This window comes from Anabas testudineus, chromosome 1 (genome assembly GCF_900324465.2).
Source record: "Anabas testudineus chromosome 1, fAnaTes1.2, whole genome shotgun sequence".
Taxonomy (NCBI): Eukaryota; Metazoa; Chordata; class Actinopteri; order Anabantiformes; family Anabantidae; genus Anabas; species Anabas testudineus.
This window is the reverse complement of record NC_046610.1, coordinates 23221345-23240735: the sequence shown is the minus strand read 5'-3', so window position 1 is coordinate 23240735 and position 19391 is coordinate 23221345. Positions and strand designations below refer to the sequence as shown.

The following is a 19391-nucleotide window of genomic DNA, read 5'->3' as shown; positions in this document are numbered from 1 at the left end:
CACATCACCTGAGGTCCATTCTCATCATTTTGAAGATATGCTGATTTCATTTACTCTACTTGTCTGACAGATTATTGTGATGATGTCAGTGACAAAAGACACAGAAAGATGAGGTCTTAGTTTTTTATTAAAACAAAAATGTTTAAAGGGAAAAGGGCAGGATGTGTGGTAGGGCATATTCAGCATGCCAGAAAGAAATGAATTAAATACTACTGTACAACAGTTAAAAATATCAAAATAACTTCAATAAATTACAACATATACAGTGTTCAAAGCCTTTTTCAAACAGCACCAAGCTAACATAATGTTTCCAGAGATTATTCGTTTAAAGGGAATAAAGACTGGTTACGTGACTTCGTGTCCTTCCATCCTCGTCCCTCTATCGTGTTTTTATTTTTTAATCTGAGGCAGTAAAGGACTGGAGGGACACACCCTCCACTCTCCTGCTCAGTCAGGACATCATCAGTGATGTGTTCCAGGCCTGACTGAGTGGATCAATAACACTCAAGGCCTCTCAGCTGCTTGTGTTGGTGCAGTTAAAGGGGAAAGCATCTCACTGCATCCTCCTCTGTCTGTCTCAATGCTCAGGACACAAAATCAATTTTGCAGGGATTTGTGTTTGTCTTATTATTATATTAGCACTTCTTTATCAGGCCACAACGCTCATTATTGGCTCGATCTAGTTTCACAATTCTTGCAATTTGAAAACGTAACCATTTGGAATGAAGACATTGCCGATGTCTAACAGTGCTGGTCACTACAACTTTTAGTTTCTGTGCTTTTATTTGTGTTGTTGCTGCTCTTTTCATGTTACCTGCCTTATCTAGTATCCACCATGTTGTTAGAACGTTGTCAGTAGCTTTATACAGTTTGCTAGACATGTCGTTAGATATGCTGTTGCTAACCGAAAACATGCCATCTAAATACATTTGTCATTTTCAGTAATACTGTCCAGTGGAGGAACACGGTCATGCTATGTGTTTACATGATGACATCCAAGATCTACCAAAAACTCAGATCCAGCTGACTTAGAAAATATTTTACAAAAACAAATCAGAAAAGAAACGAGTGTCGAACATGAGCTCCATGGTTTGTTTGAACCCCCTTACAGGTTGGAACACTGTGTGGGGAAGTTGGAGAAAACCACAGAAAGGTCCGAATTCTCAAACAGAAACCAAGCAGCACTAGAACTATTTTACAGATATGTTCAGTATTACGAGGGAACTGAAGGTACAAATATCTATGAACCATTCATATACATGGTGTTTCCCACACATAGACTTTACTTGGGCATTTTATTTTATTTATTTATTTTTTTGTGTGTGTCCAAAACGCCATACATGATCCATTAACTAGAGGACCTTTCTTTGCCCTCTCTAGGTTTTATGTGTGCTTAGGTCATCTGTTGCTAACAACTGCTAAGACCATGTTTTAGTCCAGAATCCTTCAGCAAGTAGCTGTTGAGAAATAACGTGTTAAAATCTGCCACTACCACTACAAGTAAAGTCTGATGCTGTGGGAAACACTGCTTATGCTTACTCTGGTGAGGTCTACCATCTGTATTGTGGACAGGAAGCTGCTGCAAAACAGAGCTGGGCCAGACTAAGATTAAATGTATCTATTTCTGAAACAACTCATAGGGTGACAAAGTCAGTTTGTTTTTGATTAGTTTTGACTCAGGTAAACAAACAGTTAGGGAAAAACACCCACAGGTCTGCTGAGAAAACAAAACCCTCTCCATGTCTCCACAGTGGGTTTCCTCTCCCAGCAGCTTGCCCGGGACTTCAGGCTTCTTTCATGGTCACCTCACTTCCGTTTGCTCTTGGTGTCTGTGGCCTGGAAGACGCTAGAGGCCGACATGAGGTTCTCGATGTACTGACTGAGGACCTGGTTCTCAGACTTCAGCTTTAGGTTCTCTTCCTTGACTGTGTCGACCCGTGCCGACAGGTCTGGAACACAAGTAAAAGAAATATTTTTAAAAATGGTGAGGGGAAATACAGGATTCATCATGTCAAATAAATCCAGTGACGCAGACATGGGACAACAAAACACTTCGACAAAATAAGTGTTGGTGTGCATTCCACCATCACAGGTATCAAATGTGTTTTGAGCTTACAGACACCTTTTTACAAGAAGGAGGTTTTTAAAGCTTTTGAACCAACTAACATGCAGTTCTGACAAAGCACAGACACCTTTAGGGCTTTAAAGGTTTATATTCTATTTGCTGATCCAATAAAAAATAATAATAATACAGCTACTAAATATTTAAAGACGAGCTGTGCAGGTAATAAAACTGAGTTGAACATTTCTTCTTCTTCGATAATCAGTTCTGTATATTTTAAATATTAAATACTGTACATGTGTTAAACAGACGTCCCTGTCATTTTTTTCTACCTGGAAAGAGCCTGATGCACTGGACAAGTGTGGATGACATGAGACAGAGACACAGAGAGCAAAGCCGAAGCAGAATCAGTGCATTAGCACACGACTATATTGAGAGGGCAGAGTAGATGAGTTGAGAAACACCAGAGACAGAAGAGCAGCAGCGAGGAGAAAAGCACAAAGTGTTTTAAAGCATCAATGCTCAAAAGAGCATAAAGGCCAGACGTGTTTTAGTGGAGAGAACAAGTAGAGTGTTTGGGTTCTTACTGACTGGAACAGGATGTATATACACAAGGTTTGTGGGTTCGTTTAGGTTTTATCATCCAGCTACAGGTTTTGCCAGGTTACATCCAAGCCAAAGAGGCTTCTAAAGTCAAATGACGTCAAAAGACGCTGTTAAAAAAATCTGAACCTATGTGGTGTTCAATTCTGACCCAGGGTGAAAATAAAGTTCTGTGAGTATGTATTGTATATGTATGTATGTATTTATTACCTTCGAGTGTGTGCTGAAGTTCCAAAACTTGATTTATTAACCTCGTCTTCTCCTCCAGCTCCACCTGGTTCTCCATGTCTCCTGATATGGACACAAACAGCAATGCTCTTCACACACAACACCACCTCACAATTAACACAACATGATTCAACCCTCTGGCATAAATTGTGCACGAGCAGACGTACCATCTATGTCGCAGTTCATGATCAAAAGCTTGCTCTCCTGTTTAGTATGCAGGGCTGCAGATCCACCGTCCACTGAGAGAGACAAAGGGAAGAAACTGTGAGCTCCAAAGGACAGACATCCTACTGATAACAGGATGTTTTACAGGAAGATACTGGGGCTTCAGGCTTTCTCCAGGGAAGTGTTTCATCAGGGGAGTGTGAGCCATGCACACACGTTAGCAACAACAACAATAACAAGTCACATGAATAAAACTACTTTTGATGCATTTAACAGCACTTTTATTTTGTGTTTTATTTAATAAAAGTATGATCATCTGGTGTGAACAGAGGCGGTCTGTTATACGCTGTAAACAGAAACATTTGCTATTCAAAGATGCCACACAAACACACAAACACACACACACACACACACACACACACACACACACACACACACACACACACACACACAGCATGTTCCTGAGAGTCCCGTTGTGTTTACTGTCGGTCGGTAAACAGGACATTCCTCGGGTTGCCCGTCTGTGAATGGGTGACGGTAAGTGGGTGGGAGCAGACACCGCACCCAGACTGTGAGGTGATGCTACCGCTGACCCACCAAGTATCACTGAAACGCATAAACCAACCACTTTTATATATGTAGACAGACTGTTTACTTTCCTAAACTCACGTACGGTTATATCCTCATAGCGACGAACGCCAAAGTACAGTAACTTAGCATGTTGCTAAGAAATCAACAGTCTCCCATAACATGTATTATAAGACAGCTGAGATATTGGCTATAAAAACGTATATCATGCTGGCTTTAGTTTGTGTTAAAGGCCATGTTTACTAATTGTGTGTACTGTTGTCATTTTAAATCCAGGACGCCTGAACATTAGCTTTGTTAGCTAGCTCACTACCTTCATGGCTACCAACGCGTAAGAAGCGTCAACACCGCTAGCTAGGTCAGCTTCAAGATGCGAGGTTCGTGTCTCACTAGCCCGGACCAAATCTATACCGTCTAGTTAGTCTCATATTCAGAAATAACCCGCTTACAAAACACATTTACGACTAAATACCGCAAATCAAGTAAAGGACTGCGGCTAACTGTTAGCAAACAAGGTGCTAACTGCTGCTACAAGCTAGCTCCAACGTTAAATGGAAACTGCAAAGCTGCCTGTGATTTAGCTAGACAGCATTTAATGTAACATAAAACAACTAACCTCTGTCGGCGTTTGAACTCACCTAAGTCAAGAAATATCTTCTCCGTCTAGCGGAGTTATCGTGACTAGACTAGAGGAGGAGGAGGAGGAGGAGGAGGAGGAGGATAGCTCTACACACCGTCACCAGGACCTGCCCGACGTGACCTCACTGACCGACAGGGGGCGCAAATAATACACCCATTAAAACACACACACTTGCTGCAGTGCTCACAGATGCTCAGGCGTTCACTGTTTCCCCTGGTAGCAGATCACACACACACACACACACAGCAGCAGTTGGCAAAGAAAACCTGACCAGCAATGTCGGTCCCACCAGACTTTAATGTGTGTGTGTGTGTGTGTGTGTGTGTGTGTGTGTGTGTGTGTGTGTGTGTGTGTGTGTGTGTGTCTGCTGGCCCGTGTAAACACTAACATATGTGCATGTTTGTGTACGTGTTGTATGCTTGCAGCCTCTGGGCTGCATCTCCGCTCGCTCTGAGGAGTCCACATGCTGCTGTCAAACCAAACCTTGGGGGCAGTCCTGCTCCAGCCTTCTATAAGCACTCCACGCTGCCGCCATCTTTTCTCACACTGTTTTGCTGAATGTCTGTTTCCCAAAACCTGTAACATAACACCATGCTGCAAAATGGTCAGAACTGCAGCCCAGGAAGGTACACACAAATCCATGTCCAGGCCAATTGTTTTTGCTGAACACCCAAAATTTAAGTGAGCTAAAATCTTTGCATGATGACGCTTCACCTCCTGATGCGTTTCTCTGTAAAGGAGCGGAGTAAACATTTCTGTACAACGCTGCTTTTATCATGAGTTCTATCATCAATGATCTCCATGCTGTGCCATAAGCAGCCATCATACTACCCCTGCTGTGGTTCACAAGTGAAACTAGGATTTGGATCAAGAGCAAGTCCTTTCCCCCTCTAGACTTTTTTCTTTTTACTGGTTATGTCCAGTGTTTGTTCGGTTCCTTTGATTGTTTTTCCTTCTTTTATCTGATTCCAAATGGCTTACTCTTCTCCCAGAGACAACTCTGGTTTTCTTGTTAATTTATCCAACAAATGTAGTTTCCACTGATAAAACTCGCGGCTAAAACCAAGATCAGCCGTTTACAGCCATTTATTATTTGAAAATCAATCTCACAGGACACAACAAGATAACAAACACCAGTCTGTCACATGCTCCAATACCTTTGCTCACCTGCAATTTGGGACATCTGATACAAAAGGTGTTATTTTGTTTAATGTAACTAGGAGTTGATACCATCAAATAAAAGCTGGAATTCATTCATCTTCTATGTACAGTAGACATTTAGTTAAATGCTCTCTGTCCTAAAAAAACGAATACCCTGCACAACAATATCTATTAGATCTGCAGTGCAGGGCAAAAACAAAGCAAGGTTAAGAACCACACCTCAGTAACAAACACACCCATATAACCACTCTGGCTTTACAGGTTGTTTGTTTTTGCCTCGTTGGCCTTTGTTCAGTCACATACTTGTAACAAGTGATTTCGCTGTGTCACATGTTCTTTCATTTACAACAGAAGCAAACACGCATCTCAAATGCTGATTAAATGAAAAATAAATAAATGTCGGGGATAAAATACCAACATTAAGCACCTTGTTAAATGAAGCTCGTCCCACAGCTGCAGATAATGGAAAAATTTGCTTTTTGATGCATCCACATAACAAATGAGAAGCAGGAAGGGGGTAGCTGTGACAAACCGTTGCTTACGTACCTGTGTCATCTGCCAGGGAGATGTTAGTAAATGCTCCATCTTCCTCATCCACTTCAGCCTCCACGGCCTGTCTCTCCTTGTCCTCCTCCAGCTTGGCTTCCTTTTTGTTTTTTAGCTCTCAGGGTTCATTAGCGTCTGAGCTTCCAGCTTTTGTCACTGTCTTGTTGCCTCCTCTCACACACACACCTGCCACCTGAGTCTTTCACATCACGGTTACCTGCCCTACCTGACTGGTGGCTCCGGTTACAGGGTTGTCATGGCAACCCCTAAACTGAAACATGAGGCGGACTGGGCTGGCAGGAAAATTATCAGGGGTCAAAGTTTAAGCTTGTGTAATGTCACATGAAAAGGAGCCGTAAAGACCACACAGACTCGGCAGAGGATAAGCGTACCTGTTCAAAGATTAACCTGAAAAGTAAGAGTTCATGTGAAAGCCAGTGATCTGAACAACACAGCCAGCTCTTTGCAATAAGTTTAAACCAAAGACGTCAGTGCAGCGCTGACCTAAAATGACTGGAGAGGACATGAAATGGAAACCAGTCCCCACTCCATGTGTGGAAGCAGCCTGCACTCTGGTGGTTAATGCTGAACACTGCAGACGACGCAGGTGACAGGCAGCTCAGAGGCAGCAGTGACAGTGCACTTTACACACACGTACACACATACACACACGTACACACACATACAGCAGTGAAGGAGAACCGAGGCTTTCGTGGTACCTAAGTGTAGCAAACCTGCAAGCAGTTTATTGGTATGTTCATTTGCTATTTTCACTATACTACACAACGTTTTGTACATCCGTCTCCACTGTTAAACACGCCATGTAAACTGCATGGGTCACTGTAAAAACACTGGTAGTTATCACATCAGCTCAGATTATGCTTTTTTTTTTTTTAAATGCTGCCTCACTGTGCAGAGGTCATCCCAAATGACCAAAGTATGGAATTGTACAGCTGAGCAGCCCCTCCTGACACCATGAAGAAGAGCCACGTGACTTGAGGACTTGAGTCTTGTTCGACGAACAACGATAAAAGACAACTTGAACCTACTTTCCTCTTTTAATGACAACATAAACAGAAACACTCACTCCAGTGTGTGTATGTGTGGTTAACGAGAACAGTGCGCTCATTGAAGCTGTTCCACGGGAACATATGCATGCAGCAGCAGTTTGTTCACTGTAAGTCACATTTTCTATGATGCTCCTCATCTTTCGTTTTATAATGAGTTTGTCGTTGCATGGAAACATCAGTATGGGACGGTGCTGATGAGAGAAGAGGGCAGCTGCTGTGACACGTGGTGCTCTCCACCTGTTCATCGCGACTGCTGATCGGACAGAAAACCAGCGAGCGGTTTAACTGGTGCGAGCAGCAGCAGCAGCTGCAGCAGCAGTTAAAATGACAAGTGCCGGTTCACTGTCAGTCAGAGACCACCTGTAGTTCACACGCTGAAAGTTGCTGTGTTATTTGATCTGGTATCTTAAAAGTGCATGAACTAATTCAGAGTGCTGGGGTATTTATTGTGTGTTCTAATATAACATAATAACAAATAACAGGTCTCTCACAATGAGACAAATCAGGTATTATTTAAGACAGGTAGCAGGAAACAGTAGCCTCAAAATCCGTGTGTGTGCATCTGCATGGCTCCGTTTGTGTCTTCGTAGTGTAGTTGCATTCCTGTATTTGTGTGTATATTTGCTGTATATTTATATATTTCTCTGCTGTTTACATGTTCCTACTTATGTGTTGTTGCTCATCTTCTGTTGCGTGTGTTTGCAGAAGGATTCATTCGCCTCATAAAGCAGAGAAGGAAACGACATTTACGGGAACAGGTTCACAAGGAATGGAAAGCCGTTAACGCGCAACAGTTTGCTGATAAACCAAACCTTGCCTTCAGACTGGAGGCTCAGGGGGAGACTGATCGGCTCCCCCTGAGCCTCGCTGCTGGTCTCAGATCACTTTTATCGCCGCTCACACACTGTGAAGAATGATACTGACAGCTGAACTTGGTTAGTGACACAAAGGCTGTGGTTTCACCCAAAACATTCAATGAATCCTTACAGGGCAGCTAATGCACACAGGTGTAAAGTTTACAGGCTGGAGCGCGGAGATGTTTCAGCCTTAAGAGAGAAAACAGATACTATATGTGTGTAGTTATCAGTGTGTGATGACTAGCACACTGCTCACCTCTAACACCTGTGGTACTACGGGCCACAGACACAGTTTGACCCAAACACATCACACAGCTTGATTCTGGCACCAAATGCAGCCACAGTGACACAGTATGTGTGTGTGTGTGTGTGTGTGTGTGTGTGTGTGTGTGTGTGTGTGTGCGTGACCTTTTCTCTGGTTCTTCCTCATGTGTGTTTCTTCTGTTTATTTGTTTACCGCCTGCAGCCAGTGTGTTCTTTCTCTCCTCATCCTCGATCATGTGTGTGAATTGTAAATTGTTGCTGTGCAGTAACAAAAGAATCAAAGGAAGTAGCAGGATTAGTAGCATCCACAATATTTTCATGACGAGAGTGTGTGTTTTGGTGGTCTGTGCTAGCTACACTCTCTCTTTCTCTCTCTCCCTCCCCTGTGATAGTCCACAGACCAGATGCCTACTTTGGCATCCATGCTCTGCCAGTGTTATGCTAAGCATGGGGCACGTACCACACACTCTCTCACACGCACGCATGTGCACAGAGGGAGGAAGAGAGGCAGTAAAAGAGCACTCGTCCATCTGTCCATCTCCTGGAAACTCTGGTGCTGAGCACATCAGCATGTTTGTGTCTCCCTACAGCGTCCTCGTGTGTGTGCGCCTCTGTGAATGCATCCAATAGTGAATCTCTGCAGTGTGTAAGCTAAATTCAGCACTGTGGAAAAAAAAAACAAATCAAAAATAAATCTGCTTCCTCCTGTTTGATACATTTCAGTGATGGTGGAATTCAAGTTCAGCTTTGGTGCAAAAGTCCCGAAATCCTCATGCTACTAATGAATTAGTGATCATGATTTTAAACGATGTGACCATCTTATGATTCATCTATCTTTGTTTCTAGCCATCTCTGTTGCTGTATTGATCACCATAGCAACATGAAAGCAACCTGAGAGACCTGGATGTTGTTCAGGAAAAATGAGGAACCCATCTGGCTGCAGAGCAAGTAACTGGGAACAGAGGAGGGCACAGAGACTCAAGCAGGGTTACAACTCCACACTGTAACACATACTAACACTGCACATCGTCTACTTTATACTCATCTTTGTTGTGCAGGCTCAAACTTAGACTTTGCTGTTTGTTATTCAAAGTTGTCAAAAATCTAGTGGATTTTGAATGCACACTGACACCTGTGATTTCTTTTCCAGTGTCATACGCTACGTGTTAGAAATCCACTCAGAGTCAGTACAGCAGTTAGTACGGAAACTGAAAACAAAGTAAGCAAACAGGGTATCTGCTGTGACCTCTGACCTCCCCGATGGAAAGTATAAACATGTTTGTTAAAGGGTCTTAAAATGTATTTTTGTTCCTTCATTTTTTTTGCTGATGTTTAGAAACAGTTGTTCCCGTTTTTCCTGTTCTGAGAGAGGAGGGAGAGAGAGAAACAGTTCAGAAAGCAAAGTTAAGCTCATTGTTGCACACAAACATACGCACAGGAATCTCTGAATTCATTATTGTGCATTAACAAACTGTCCACACACAGGAGCCTGGTTATCAGCTCTCTTGCTCCTGTGTTTGTCTGTGTGTTTGTCCTGTGTTGTAGTTTCATCCATTGACTAATTGCATTGCTGTAAAATATTTAGCAGCTTGCAGGCAAACATCTACATGTCTAAAGGTTTTTGGTTGCATCCTATCTATCTATCTGTCTAACTATCTATCTATCTATCTATCTGTCTGTCTATCTATCTATCTATCTATCTATCTATCTATCTATCTATCTATCTATCTATCTATCTATCCAGCTTCCCGCTCCATTAAAAGTCCACTCCAGGGTTTGCAGGCAGCCATAAAAGGCTACAGTGTTAATTTATGGTCTCCACCATACATGCTTCCCCCCCTTCACCTCCCCTCTCCTCTCTTCTCCTCCTCCCTGCCTCACTCTATTCTTCCTGCCTCAATCTCATCCCACTCACACATTCTCTGTGGGGGGAGCACACACACACACACACACACACACACACACACACACACGCTCCTGTAAGAATACTTGAGTGAGTAGGGGACTGTAGGTAGTTGCCTGCACTCTGAACTGCCATTTCTTTTTACTCTGTGTCAGCCAGAAACCACCGGACAGTGCAGCTCTGTAGATTGAAAAACAGTACAGTTAACAGGAACTTATGAGCACGCTGCTTCTTTGTCAGTGTCTGCATGTGGTAGTACACCTACTATATGTCTTAAGTTACGATGAAAAGTACTATGTTACACTGTTGACCGACAATTAACAGTAATTCAGTGATAATGAAATCAGTTCCACAGCTATTACAGATTGGCTTAATTCTCAAATGACAAAAGCATTTTTCAGAACATTAAGCTCAAATCTCTGAACAGTGAGTGTGTTGTTTGCAACAGAGTAGGATTTCTTATTCATTCAAACTAATTGCAGAACAGTACAAACTGTTTTCTACAAATCTGAGCAGCAACCACGTGTGATTGGCTCACTGATCAAAAGTCATTTGTTGAATCTCTGTGAAATTGTTCAACTTTTCACAGCTTATAGACGTGCTTCCATCATTTGAACATCACGTTGCAAAGTGATGTTGCACAATTGGCACACCAGGCCAACGTGGGGGAAATAGCTGGCTCATTGTGTCTTAAATCTGTGCATGGTACAATGAAATCGCAAGATTATCAAGGCGTTCTGGAGCAAACCGTGCTGCCCAGTGTCAGAAAGCTTGGTCTTTGTCACAGGTCATAGTCCTCCAACAGGATAATAACCCTAAAAACACCCAAGAAGGGCTAAGATCAAATCATTGGACTAATGTGAAGTGGCTTTCTACTGTATAAGTCCTGATCTAAATCACATTGAACATCTGTGGAAAGAGCTGAAACATGCAGTCTGGAGAAGGCACCCTTCAAACCTGAGACAGCTGGAGCAGTTTGCTCAAGAGGAGAGGACCAAAATACCTCGACAGGTGCAGGGGTCTCATTGAGAGTTTCACTAATCAGTTTATTGCAGTGACTATTGAATAGTGAATATTAAGTTAAGGGTGCCATCATTTTAGTCCAGGCCAGCTACATTACGTTTGCTTAAAAAAAGAAAAACGCCAATTAAACCACAACTCAAAATATGATTTTATAAAAAAATATGACAGTTAATTTTTAGTAACTTTTGTCAGTCAAGTTATTTTAGTGACCTTTGTGGGTTTTTCCCAATAATTTCATCCACGTCTGGAGTTAGGCTAGATTTAGCAACCTTTCCCACCCTCATTTGAAGGTGTTGCTGGCGAACACGTTGGACTACTTGCTTTAGATCTCAAACATGTCAGCTAGCGTCAAAAAAGAGAGAGACTGACTCAGAGTGCAGAGTTTTTAAAAAGGTATGGTACTGAAGTCAGCAGTAAAGCTGTGTACCTAGTTTGTAGAGAACAGAGAGGGGTGTTTAAGGATGATCATTTCAATCACCATCAGGACACAAAACACACAGAAAAGCAAAAAAACTTGACTGATATGGAGCAGGTGTCTGAATATCAAGTTTGGAGGAACATGACATTGAATATAGTGACATAGGATTACCAAGCTGCTGTCAGATGGCTGAACCTGGCCAAGGTGCTTTAAAGAGTGTGGCACCTGAGAGCAGACATCTATGAATTTTGTCAGAAGAAAGGCAGGGATATCACAGAGTTCTCAGATGCAGACTGGATGGCACACGTGGCTTTTGCTGTTGATGTGACTGCACTAATGACTGAACGAAATACCAAGCTGAAAGGCTTCAGCATGGTGAAGGCCTTGATGGGAAAGTTGAAGTTCCTCTCAAGCCAGTTGGGGGCAAGGTTCTTGTTCACATGCCCACACAGAAGGAAGTCGCACCACCAGCTGATCAACTCTGCAGGTACTCGTCCATGTTTGGGACACTACATGGTGGATTTTCAAGACAAGTTGGAGACTTTTAAACAGAGTGAGAGTGAAATGCACATGGTTTCCTCTCCCTTCACTAGCAGTGTGAATAAAACAATCAGTGATGTCCACCTTGAACTCATTGATCTGCAGTCTGACAAACTACTGGCAGAGCACTTTAAGTCAGTATCACTGCTGGATTTCTATTGTCCTCTCAGAGGACAGCCTTCCAAACGTAAGGAGGCGTGATCAGAGGAGGCTGGTTCTCTATATGTGTGAACAAACATTATCAGTGATGAAGTTCAACAAATCCAGATACAGATCCTCTCTAAGTGATGATCACTTGTGTGCTGTCCTGCGCAAAGCCACCTCAGATATAGTTCTGCATATTGGGCAGAACTGTAGCTGTATTGGTCCAACCTTCAACAACTGCTAAAGATTGTCATGTGTCTCCTTGGGAAAAGTAATTGCACTTCCCTGGTTTAGAGAATGTGAAGACTGTTTGGAAAAAATGAACCAAAACCATTGAGAAAATGTCGTGCATCCATGCAGAGAAAAATTATAATGAAAATAGTTCGGCAGTGAATCCCCAAACAGAGCAGGAGCTGTGTTGATGAGGGCACAATGTCTTCAGGGAATAAAATGCATATGCAATTCATAAAATAAAGGTCGGAGTAAGAGATGAATCTGTTTAAAAGGCGTTTCAGATGTGAGAAGACAACAGGTTGTAATAGTCACAGACACAAGTTATCATGATGCAGCAGCTTTATCTTTTGTAAACAGCAGGACAGTGATCCACCACGAATGTGTGCTCACTGGTTAACGTGTGCATTAATGTGTCTTGCTAAAATGGAGTTTCCTTCTCTTTTGTCTACTCTTCTGCGCGTGTGCACGTTTGAAAGAATTAACAGCTTCTAGATGCACAACGTTAATGTTTTTAATGTAAGCGTGAGACATCCATCTCCACAACCAAGCACAGAATAAGCAACATCATCTCTATGGCCACTGCAACATGACTTATCATCACCCATCATGTTATATACTTAATCTGATGGAGGTTCTGTATTTTCACTTAGAGAGAAAGGACACATCTATTACATCAAACCACTTTGTATTAGTGTGGAACTCTTTGACTCACTGAACTCCCTCAGAAGTCAGGGGTTAACTTAATAAGACATGTTGGATGCTTCTGTACTTGAAAAGGTGGCATTTAGAAAGTACAAAGGTTTTTCACACACAGCACAAAGGCCTATTTCTGGGCCCCTTGTGTGTGAGGGGCCCGGGGCTTAATCCACCCACCAGCAGTAGCTTCAGTGTGACTTCAGCCACATAACAAAATAGTTTATCTCCTAGCATGACTGAACCGATACTGATCTGCCTTTAAACTTATCTAAAAATACTTTGACTTGTGCTCAGTCACAAGTAAATATGTGCTCAGAGAGTGTCAAACTGACATGGACATGTACACCAATGTGCCCAGAGACACCGACACACAAACAAATCCACGCGCAAACTCCATAGGAGATTCTGACTATGCTTCCTACATGTCCTTCCCAATGTCAGTGGATGATCTGGCCACACAGCCACTGGATAGACTGGTGCAACGACAAAGAATCACAAGCAGCGTGAGCGTACAGTCTGGATGGGGCGATTTGAACCAGACAGATTAAAATACAGGTGCGAGTGCATCTGTTGCACCTGAAGGATTCAGCGTGACAACGCAGATGCATTAATGCATATGTATCTCCTAAGCACACTTGAACCTCTCATCTATACACAAATATGTAAAAAGTCGGTAGCTAGCTCCCAGTGGCGTCTGTCTGCTATTTGGTGCCGAGCAGGTGGGTTTTTAGCGTGCTCCCACTGAAAACAGCTGCCTGTTGCTGCTGAAGCAGCCCTGAGTTTCACCAAGAGAGCAGTGAAACTTAGGCAAAACAGTAAAGTTGAGGGCCAGAGAAACAGAATAATAAGTTGAATAATGCTTAAACTCTCTGTGGAGCTGAGGCAAACTGCAGAGTAGCAGATAATCCCCTGTGCATTCATCGCTACGAAATTCATTCAACTCATTTTTATTCAAGTGGAATGCAAAAATATTGATTATAGCTGCTTTAGGTTTTTTAGCAGGCAGAAAGGACTGGCAGCGTGCTCACTATATGCCATAGTCTCCCTTTGCTACAGTTTCCTAATTTGGAAACTACAATCAAAATCCAGCTTTGTGATTTTGTATGTGAAATATGAATGTGAATCACACTGAAGCGTACATGGGGTAAGTTTCCAAATGAATTTTTCAAACCCCTACTCAGTGCCACATGTTACACTACCCTCTGTTAATTTGGCACTGTGCTTTTAAAGTTGTATTTTTTTTTTTTTTTTTTTAATAAATTAAAAAATCTCCAGAGCTGCAGGGTCATGGCAGGGTCTATGTTTTTCTGTTTTTGCATAGACTTGTATTTAATTGTTCTCTTTTGCCTTGCGTCACCATGACAAAGCAAGAAAGTGCCAAATAACAGTCATTAAGGGATATTCAGTGACTCAGTGTGTGTGTGTGTGTGTGTGTGTGTGTGTGTGTGTGTGTGTGTGTGTGTGTGTGTGTGTGTGTGTGTGTGTGTGTGTGTGTGTGTGTGTCGGTGTCAGTGTCTATGTGTGTGTGTGCGCGTGGGAGCATGTGGTCGAGTTATTGACATCAATCAGTGGTGGGGCTTCTCCAGCTGACCTAGGCGGGCACAAAATGTCTCGATGGTGTCACGAAGTCATAAACGCAGCCATGAAGTCATAAACACATATTATAATCTAAATTTAGCAGCCAGGCTGTCACATTGTTGTGTGTCAGTGTGAATGTGCGAGTGCATGTGTCCTAAATCCCTGTTGTCAACGACTTTACTGTATTTTTTGACTTATTCAGTTTTGTGTCGGTCCTGTCCAGTATGTGTGCGCCTTTGCTGATTTATGAGACATAAGTGTGTGTGTGTGTGTTTGTTTGTTTTCCATAAAATCCAGTGACACAGCATTGTTTATGGCACCCATGTAATCCTGTTGTTTCCACAGGTCCATCAGTATATCAGTCTCATATGCAAATAGTGTCTCGTGTTTGTGTAAGCCCTTGTGTGTGTGTGTGTGTGTGTGTGTGTGTGTGCCGGGTTAAGATGTAGTTAACTTTAAAAAGAGATGTGTCAGTCATTGTGTGTGTCTCTGTGTGTGTCTCCTGGTGTGTCTCAGTGGTGTGTGCATGGTACTTAGGAAATTAACATATTTTGAAAGAAAAGAAGATGTTGTTTCTTAATGAGAGAGGGCATATGCATCTCATTGTGGCATCATTAGCATAATTACCCAGCATCCTTTGTGATCATGACACGCACATGTGGGAGTGCGTCTAAGTGTGTGCGTTTGTGCGCGTGTGTTTGTATTATTTACGGGGGAGATTATTTCTCTCCCTTTTTGTTGTCACTAACAGTCCACCCCCACGTTCTCCTCGTCTTACCTTTTCTCACCTTCTTTCTTTCTTAGCGACTTTCTTTCGTTATTGCCTCTTTCTCAGTTTGACTGTCTGAAAATTCAGTTTCTTTTAAATTAGCCAGGACTAATTATAAAAAACAAATCTTTGTGACTTGATGTCATCTTGAAATGCATCATTTTTCTTGCAGACTCTGTTCTTTACAAGTAATAATAAATAATAATACATTTATTTATACAGCACTTTTCTAAGCATGTGTTACAAAGTGCTTCACATATGAAACAAAAAACACAAGTAGCTCAACAAAGTCCTCTCTGTTTTGCATCGTTGTCTCCTGAAACAGCTGATCCTGCAAAAAAACTGTGATTCTCCTCCCCAGCCTTCACGGCGAGTGCGGTCACCTCTCCTTGCTTCCCAGCCAGAGGTTTTAGAGCGTCGCGGCACCGTGCACAGAGAGTAAACACTGTGGTAATGTGTATGTGTGTGTCTGGGTAACAATAGCATTCCTATATGAAAAGCAGCAGTTATTGCAGCACATCAGAGTCTAATGCCAGAGAGTGTAAATGTGCACACTCACAAGCATGCATACAGTATAATGGAGAGTGGATTATTCATATTTTCTTTTAAAAGTTTGACAAGTGAAACTCTGAGTTGTAGCCCAGTTGATTTGTGAGGCATTTCTTTTTTCTTCCCTTTAAAATCTTTCTCTCCATTTCCCATGAGGCCGCGTGCAACATGACGTGAGACATCAAACTTAAAATGAAGCATGCTAGTCTGTCATAATGGTATATCCAGACAAAGAGTACTGTAGTCTAGTGTGGAGGATGGATCGTGTTCATCGTCTTCTGTTTCAACAGCTACACAATGGTTCAGGTGTAGGACAGTGTAATAAGCAAATTTATTCCACACAGACTGATCGCACTGAGTAGATGGCAGAATAATTATTCTCAAGCGTTGACTCCAGTGCCAACAGTGAGTGATAAATGCCACACAGAGCTGGAATCATGTTTGACGAATCATCCATGTGTTTAACAAATTAAGATAAGATTTAAGAGCTTTATCAGTTCAATTACATGCTTATCAGCTGATAAAAAAACGGTACAACAGTAACAGGATTTTCATGGTATGTATCCGTTTTAGAAAATGTTGACCTGTTGATGCAGTCAAACGCTGTGTGGCATTGAGTTGTGTGGCAGCTTGCTTCTATTTATTTTCTACAATAGGTAGTCATCCCACACCCAACATGATCGGACATGTAGGTAATTAACTGGCAGTTCTGCAAAACCTAAAATACTCAACAAATACAGTATAATACCATGAAAATATGTACACTACCTGGACAGGAACATAGTGGAGCTATAGCATTACATTCAGCTCAGATAAGTCATGTTACAGGTAATTTAGTCAGAGCTCAGGGTGAGCGGCCATCTGCCTCAACCGGTTGGGGTGAGTGGAAAGAGGAGACAGGAAAGAACAGCAGATATACATCTCCAGGGCAGATGATACCTGCAGAGGAATACGGAGAGAGGAGCAGAGAGGAGGCTAGGAGGGGAGAATAGAGAAGGGAAAGGGAGCTCAGTGTATCAGTAGAGGTCCCCCAGCAGACTAATCTATAGCAGCAAAACTAAGAGATAGTCATCCGAGCCATCTCTAACTATAAGCTTTATGAAAAAGGAAAGTTTAAAGTCTAGTCTTAAATGTAGAGAGGGTGTTTGCCTCCAGAATCTGAACCGGGATCTGGTTCCACAGGAGAGGAGCTTGATAGCTAAAGGCTCTGCCTCCCATTCTACATCTGGAAACTCTAGGAACCACAAGTAAACCCGCAGCCTGAGAATAGAGAGTTCTGCTGGAAAATATGGAACTATGAGGTCTTTAAGATAAGATGCAGCTTGATTATTAAGTGCTATTTCCTTCATTGTGGCTTCTGACACTGTCCTGTGCTGGGGAGGACTAAATCTACAGTGGCTGTAATTCTGTCTAAAAATATACAGTGGCAAGAAAACGCATGTGAACCTTTTGGAACTTCATGGTTTTCTGCATTAATTTGTTATTAAATGTGATCTGATCTTCCGCTAAGTCTGAATTCAGATTTTTTGTTTATGTCTTTTGAGACCAAATAGTTCAATATAGTTTCATCAGTTCACAAAACATTTTGTCAATACTGCTGTGGAGTGTCAATGTGCTCTTTGGCAAACTTCAGGTAGCAATAATCTTTTTAGTAAGCAGCAGCTTCCTTCGTGGTGTCCTGCTATAGACGCCCTGCTAGTTCAACGTTTTACCTACTGTAGACTCATGAACACAGATGATGCCTTCAAATCTTTGGCTGTCTCTCAGCGTTGCTTCTTTACCTCATTGATGAGTGTTTGTTGTGCTCTTGAGGTCATTTTCAAGTTTGGAAAGGAAAATCAACAATTGATCGTAGATCCTCTGAAAGTTCCTTTTGGTGATGCATGGCTCACATAAGCACATTCTTCTTGTGCGGAGCAAACTCAAAAAGTTTGTGTTTTATTCTAAGTCGAAGTAGCTCTAACACCTGACTCCATATTGCTTTTCTGTGGTCCTTATTCATACTTATACATACTTTTTCTGCTCTGCTACTTCTACCTGCTTTAACTCTGAGAGTTTTGGGAGATTCATGGTCCTCAAAGGCTGATTAAACAGCATGTGTCGCTTTGCTGATCTCACATTTAACACCATCGCCAGAACAAAATAGAGAGTTTAGGAAAGTAGAAACAGTTGCATATTCGTTTATTAGTTTGTACATATGAAAACAAAATTTTAAAATATCTGTCTTTGAACAGCAAACCAACAATTCTCTCCTGCTTTTCGCTAAGTGCCTAATATAAGTGAAGTGTGCCCTTGAGCAAGGTTGTCTCTCGCATTCTTCTGTCCTCCATCCTCCTTTTATTTCCACATTTCTCACCCCTCCTCCTTGCTTCCATCCAATCCTCTTCCCTCCCCGTGGTTCATCAATATATCAACCACCCTGATTCTCTCTTTATCTCTCTCTCTGAGGCAGTGCCGCGCACATTAAATATTTAGAGACAGACGGTCTAGTGCAACAGCCCAGCAACCTCTCCACTGAGAGAGAGAGAGCGAGAGACGGGCAGCATGAGCTGGGTCCTTTCACTCTCTCTCGGAGGGAAATCTCCGGAAGAGCCCAAAGGGTTGGGGAGCCCCATTCTCCCCCGGGGTATCACTGAGCGCGTGTCGGGGGTCATCACAGGGTGAACAGTGCGGTCTGAATGTCAAAACCCTGTGGAAGTCAATGAGTGCAGAGGAAGACAGTAAAGGCCACATGGAAAAACAAGAGGAGGAGGAGATCCAGTATGTGGTGTCAGTGTGGGAGGAAATCTTCCAATTAGGTTAAGCACATTTCCCTTTTTTTTCTTTTGCGGATGTGTGTGTTTGGTGTGAATCTGTTTGACGAGTATCTAATGTAACAAAGAGCACCCGGCTCAGCCAGACAGCTACACCGACACCGTTGCTATCCCACGTCAATTTTTGCAGCGCTCTATACTTCCTCGCAGCTCACAGTTCACAACCCTGCATGAGTCTGCACGCGCGTGTCCATACCTTTTGTGTACACTCATTCTTTGCCTCCCACACTCACAAGTAGTGAGCAGACAAACCAGCATGACGGTGAGAAAAGAAAAGGGATACGTCTCTGCCTTGTTTGAGGGTGAACAACAAATGATCTTTTGTGCCAGTGTAGATCCAGCGAAAACAGCTATTAACATCTCGTAATAGTCACTTTAACTACAACAACAACTCTCTTCTTTAGCAGCGGTGACTGGCTAACTGCCAGTGTTAAAAGCCATCTGCAGAACATTATACCTTTGCACAGTGCAGTACGGGTGCGCTCATACACCGACGTATCACAGAGAACTCAAACTATAGCAGTGTTCATGGTGGGAAAC

At 42.5% G+C, this 19391-nt stretch overlaps 1 protein-coding gene across 3 annotated transcripts; it reads right to left on the bottom strand.

Moving 5' to 3' along the window:
* Positions 1-109: 109 nt before the first annotated feature.
* Positions 110-6204, bottom strand: scoca (short coiled-coil protein a). 3 transcript variants are annotated; one of them, XM_026359722.1, is made up of 4 exons: positions 5994-6204; positions 3061-3132; positions 2876-2956; positions 110-1949 (listed from the first exon to the last, which is right to left on the bottom strand). In XM_026359722.1, exons 2-4 carry the CDS (start codon positions 3077-3079, stop codon positions 1807-1809), a joined length of 243 nt encoding a protein of 80 aa, XP_026215507.1. In that variant the 5' UTR covers positions 3080-3132; positions 5994-6204; the 3' UTR covers positions 110-1806. The 3 variants fall into 3 exon arrangements, with proteins under 3 accessions (XP_026215507.1, XP_026215509.1, XP_026215508.1); XM_026359724.1 differs by lacking the exon at positions 5994-6204 and adding an exon at positions 4263-5987; XM_026359723.1 differs by lacking the exon at positions 5994-6204 and adding an exon at positions 4285-5987.
* Positions 6205-19391: the final 13187 nt, after the last annotated feature.